The sequence below is a fragment of the Orycteropus afer genome, unplaced genomic scaffold (genome assembly GCF_000298275.1).
Source record: "Orycteropus afer afer isolate SDZICR_OR568_19922 unplaced genomic scaffold, OryAfe1.0 scaffold00219, whole genome shotgun sequence".
Taxonomy (NCBI): Eukaryota; Metazoa; Chordata; class Mammalia; order Tubulidentata; family Orycteropodidae; genus Orycteropus; species Orycteropus afer.
Window position 1 is genome coordinate 1,957,467 of NW_006921806.1, and position 6,006 is coordinate 1,963,472.

The following is a 6,006-nucleotide window of genomic DNA, read 5'->3' on the forward strand; positions in this document are numbered from 1 at the left end:
AAAAAAAAAAAAAAAGACTAAAAAAAAATACTACAGATGTAAAAAGCTATAGACTATTATGAGCAAAATTGAAATGACAGAATTGCTGTGGCAGACAGTGGAGGAAGGGACTAAAAGGCTCAGGGATATGGGCGTGTTGAGATTTCGGTATTGTGTGCTGCCAGAAAATCCATTAGATGATTATATTCCACTTGGAAGCACAAATATACCATTTGCAAAGGTCATAAGAAACTCTGATTTCTTAAGTACCTTGGTGAAATGGGTACTTATATGGCCATAATGTTCAGTGATGGCTCAGTGATAGCAATGACCCTGAAACAAAACTCCAGGAGGTAGCACTTAACTAACTGACACAAGACAGAAGATCACAATCATGACCTGCAAGGGGGCCTGACCCATACAGACTTTTAGCCTTTCAGAAATGGTTTCTGGAACATGGCATTCCTAGAGGCAAAATTGAAAAAAAAAAGAAAACTGAGAAAGATCCCAACAGAAATCAAGGATGGATGGCAAATCAAGGTGATTTCCCAATTTAAAAATCAGGATTCCACACCAATTTTTAAGACCTGGCCAATTTTCAGACACAGAACCCATTGACTGAAGATGTTTCCAAATGGCAAGAAAAAGGACCTTGCAACATGCAACAGGTACACAAAATGAATCAAGTCTTCCAAAGGGTCCAACAGCCATTGCCTTTGATATTTATACTCTGGGGGAGGTAATTAACCAAATATTTTGAAGATTGATGGATGTAGGGTCTAACTTGATTTCAATAGCCAGACAACTAAAGCATCATCATGGCCTCCCTTTTAAGAGTGGATGTGCATTGAAGCCAAATGATTAATGAAATCCTATCCAAGGTCCAACTTACAGTAGGTCTTCTAGGTCTGTGGACCGACTTGGTTGTAATTTCCACAGTCCCCAAGTGTGTAATTGGCATTGATGTACTTGGCAGTTAGCATAACTGGGCCTTTAGCTTGTTTCACTATGGGAAAGGCCAAACAGAAACACCTGATCCTACCCTCAAAATAATAGTACATCCAGGGGTGGGAATGGCAAAGATTAGTGCCACCCTTAAAGATCAAAGGGATGCAGAGTGGTGATCCCCAACATGTCTTTTTAATTCACCAGCATGACCCCTGAAAAAATCAGGATACTGAAGAATGACAGTACACTACACCCACAGCTATCAGATCTGATAGCATCTTCTGTTCAAAATATGATATCTGTTAATAGTAGATTAACATAGCCCAGGAACATGATAGCTGGCTATTTATTGTGTTGGTGAATTCATTCTTTTCTGCCCCTATAAGAAAAGAAGATCAGAAACATTTTACATTGAGAACAAAAGCATCATCATAACCATTGACCACTTACTGGAGACATTTACACATTCTGGATCTCTTCAGAGCCGATCTTGTTTATACTATTAAAACTTTTCAATGGAATATTGCTGCTTACATTCAATTGATGGTTTGTTATATAGACTATCTCCTCCCATAGCAGGCCTTGTACTGCTCTGGGATATATTTAGAGCTCTGGTGCCTTAGTACCTAAGGCATTTTACTTCTAACCAGAAGGTTGGCAGTTCAAACCCACCAGCCACTCCTTGGAAGGAAGGTTGGGCAATCTACTTCCATAGTGATATTGCCTTGGAAACCCAAAGAGGGGTCACTATGAGTTGGATCTGACTCACAACAACTTGTTATGGTGGTAGAAGGAATGAGGGTGATATGCATGGGATTTGAGAATCATCATCTTGTGAGGCACCAGTGCCAGGTGCAATCATGAAGGTTTATATTCACTCTCCTATCACTTTTTTCTCAGTACAAATTAGTAAAAATGACCTGTTAACTTTTAACTGGAAAAGACAGCAGTACAGCTACACTACATTATCTTAGGGTCTTTGCTTATCTGGACATCCATTACATTAAAAACAAATCTGTCCTGGAAGAAGTGCAGAATGTTTCTTAGAAGCAAGAATGGCCAGACTTTGTCTCACCAGCTTTGGTCATGTTGTTACAATGTACCAGTCCCTGAGAAGGAAATAATGCTTGGTAAAGTAGGTCAGCAAAAAATGGGAAGACCCTCAGCAAGATGGATTGACACAATAACTGCAAGGATGGGTTCAAGGATTGTGAGGATGGCACAGGACCAGGCAGTGTTTTTGTTCTATTGTACACAGGGTCACTGTGAATCAGAATCAGTCAATAGCACCTAGTAACACCATTAAAGACATTAACTGGTCGTAGTGAATAGAAAGGAACAAATAACCTTAGATGACATTATAATATGTGTGCTAGATGGTGGGAGATAAAGACCATGAAAACCTAGGGGCCTGCCTGTTTCTAGGGGTTGAGTAGTCTGTGGAATATCAGTGTCCTCTCTAAAGTGAAAGATGAGTATCAACACCTTGCGCTGTCTGTGACTATGAACGACAAAAAGCTTGGCTGGCTTTTTTGAATTTTGAACCTAGACAACAAAAGACCTGCAGCTTTGATGCAAACTACCCCTGTAATCTTTGCTTATGATGGGCCTTTGCAATTAAGGATGCTAGATGGTAAAGCCCCCATAGGGGCAGATCCCTAGGCTTTTGGAGCAAAGCCTTGATACATTCTGCTGATAAATTATTCTCTATTTGAGAAACAGCACCTACCTACCCATGGGATATGAAACAATATGCAACGCAAACTGCTCATCAGCATTGGGTGCTGGCTGATGACCAAGCCATAAAGTTAGTCAAAAAAGGTGTGGGGAGTATCATTATCTCCTCTAACTTCACAAAGGGGAAGGAGAATCCAGAACATCAACTCAAGGCTGATTCCTATGCTGCCACCCTCCAAACTTTTTACCAGTTCTGATACCAACTGTCCCTCCTACAGTATTCTGTACTTCTCTGCTCTGTTCAGTAATTTGTTGCAATGCCCACACAGACCTCACAGATAATACTCAAGATTATGGGGTTTATTAGGGAACTGAAAGGTTACAATTCAAGTTCAGGAATGCTCAGGATACAATTGTTCCCTCAGCACAGCTTCCCCTTGGCCATGCCCACAGACACACCTTTCTTTGGCCCTTGACCTCTCAGCCTGGCCTCTCCCCTGCTGGGGCAACTATTACAAAGTTTTTTTTTTTTTTTTTAGCTCTGCAGATAGGTATACCCCTCAGCCAATAAGCCTCCTGCCCAAAGGCACTTCAGCTTTCTTGCTCTGTGGGCTGGCAAGCCTGCTGCTCAGTATCATGCTGGTCTTTTGGTTCTGAAGTCTCTGCTGCCCCCATCTCTCTACAAGGAGGTCCAGCACAGGGATCTCAGTGTTGAGCCCAGAAAGGAATGTTGGCGCGAGGAAGCCACCACAGACACAATAATGCAAAAGCAAAAGGAAAGTTTATTAGCTAGCTTGAGCTAGGGTCCCTGCTCTTGCCAATGCAGTGGCCAAGGCAAAAGACCTTGTGCTCTTTTACTATCACATTTTTATAGGAAAAAATATACGGTGGAGTAGTACCAGCGCTAAGGGGTACAGATGATTGGTTGTTGCTAAGGGGTTTAGGGCAGGGATCTGGGATGTTGAGGGACATGTTGGAATCCCCCGGCTCCAAAGTCTACTTAGGGAATTATTATCTAGGGAGGATGCAGAGCCCTGATACGTGGGAGACTTCAGGAGCCAGGTAAATCTCTGATACGCACTGAATCCGGAGGAAATCTCTGATACATGCTGAGTCCGGAGGGTAGATAAAAGCCCTGAGGCACGGGGAGTGTTAGAATCCCCGACACTAAAGAGTTCTGGTTAAAGATGTACCTGGAGGCCATTAGGACTCAGGCCTCACATTTCCCCCTTTTTTTGTTATGCACATAAGGAATCTTCCTCCTGTGTCACAGGAGATAAAGACTGATATTGTTGTCTCAAGACCATAAGTTGTACAGTATTAATCCGATCTTTTACAAATGATATAAGCTTATTTATAAGGCAGGGACCAAAAGTCAATATAATTATAAGGATTATGAAGGGTCCTAAGAGAGTAGATATCAAAGTAGTTAACCACGGGGAGTTATTAAACCAAGACTTGAATAATCCTTCCTGAGTTTCATGCTCCTTTTTTCTTAGGGCAAGTCCTTCTCGTACTTTGGCCATGGATTCCTGAACCACTCCCGTATGATCTGCATAGAAGCAGCATTCTTCTCTTAGAGCTGCACACAATCCTCCCTGTTGGAGAAGTATAAGGTCTAACCCCCGGTGGTTTTGTAACACAACCTCCGATAACGAGGTTAGAGATTTCTCTAAATTTGAGATAGAGGCTTCTATCCTTTCAAGGTCTTCGTCTATAGCTGCCCTTAGGGAATCCATGCCTTGTTTCTGTACAGTTAAAGAAGTTATTCCTAGACTGGTCCCTGCTAATCCAACCAGAGTAGCTAGAGTAAAGGCTATAGCGCATGGTTCTCTTTTTTCTCTATTAGTCCCGCCCCAGTGTACATACATCTCTTCCTCTGGGTGGTAAAGAATTCGGGGCAGGACAGTCACCAGTACACAATGATCTGAGGACAGATTAAGTACTTTCAAGTCTAAACAGGGTAAAAGTCCAGCTTTCGAGCGAAGCCACCAACCCCCTTCCCTGGGAATTATCCAGTTAAAGGACGGGTTTACTTCAGTATATGAAGTGCAACGTTCTTGAGCATTGGGGGGGTTTCCCCACACATAAGCTCTTTCCTGTTATACGTTGTATGGTAATTCCTACCTTACGGTCTTTCCAGGAGCAATTCTTTTGGTTCAGGTCATGAGAATAGCTGAAAGAGGTGTTAATGCTTATTGCTTCATAAAATGGAGGTTTTACATCATAACAGAGCCAACAGGCTTGAGTTAGGTTAGGACTAGTACAGTTAAGTGTTTGGTAAGCTGCTAGCATTAAATTCCAAAGAGGGTCTATGTCCTGAGGATTGGCTTGGACCCTCGGAGTTGTATAGGGGGCTCTTACTGTAACATCAGGAGCTACAATGCTCGATTCTTTCACCGTCTTTCTTGTAGGGGGTAGGGTTTCTTTTTCTGGGGGGTTTAACACTTCATTTGGACCCACTGGCCCGATATCTGAGGGTTCTATTTCCTGTAAAATGGTTATCACCCCAGAGGGGTATCCCCTATACCAAATTTGGAGACCCCAAGTAAGCCCGGATTTCCACTTAGCTAATTCCTTCTTTCCCTGTTCAGTGAACGAGACTTTTACCCAGTCACATTCTTTACATTTTCCTAATGTATAAGTATATCTGGGCTTGGTAAAGGAGAATGTTACATAGTCCTGGGCTTTTACATGCTACTTCCATTCCCCATCATTAGAGGTCACACAACTCCAACTTTTGCAGTAATACCAAATGAGCCCCCCGCATTGCTGGACATTTCTTTTGTACCCAGGGCAAGCAAAAACCCCCATCTTATGGATAAAACCTTCATCCCAGGAACAGTCAGTAAGTGTCACAAGCGAGAAAAATAAATCAGGCCACCATACGTTAAGGGGGGTGGTATGGGTGGTGGAGTTTAAGGTCTCATGGGTTTTTCCATTGCGAATTCGCCATGTAACTTTATAGGGTTGGTGAGCTGCGATACTTATCGCGAGGCGGTAGAAGCTTAGGGTGAGGGTGAGAAGGACTCTAATCTCCATGGTGCTGTGTTAACTTGACTTTCAGCGGGTTTTCAGGATCGGAGTACACTTTCCAATTCGCTCGTGCAGACTGCTGTTCCATCTGGTTAGCTCTCCTGATATGGGAGTGGTGTATCCAGGTGCAGATTCCGTCTACCTTAACAGCAGTGAGGGTCACAAGAACAACAACATAAGGTCCCCTCCCTTTCGGTTCCAGTGTTTTTTTCTGGTGCCTCTTTACCCATACCCAATCTCCCGGTTCGAGCCCATGGACAATCCCTTGTTCACTAAGAGGACCTTCATATATGGCCCGGAGCTTGGGCCATAATTCCCTCTGAATTACTTGGAGAGTTTTCATCTCCAAGATTAAATCTTTTGACA

The 6,006-nt window shown here is 42.9% G+C and overlaps 1 protein-coding gene across 1 annotated transcript in view; it reads right to left on the reverse strand.

Moving 5' to 3' along the window:
• Positions 1 to 6,006, reverse strand: part of LOC122150748 — a 27,006-nt gene that overhangs the window by 15,926 nt on the left and 5,074 nt on the right. Inside the window, 1 exon segment of the mRNA XM_042782024.1 lies at positions 4,969 to 5,094. Coding sequence (XP_042637958.1) covers positions 4,969 to 5,094 — 126 coding nt within the window.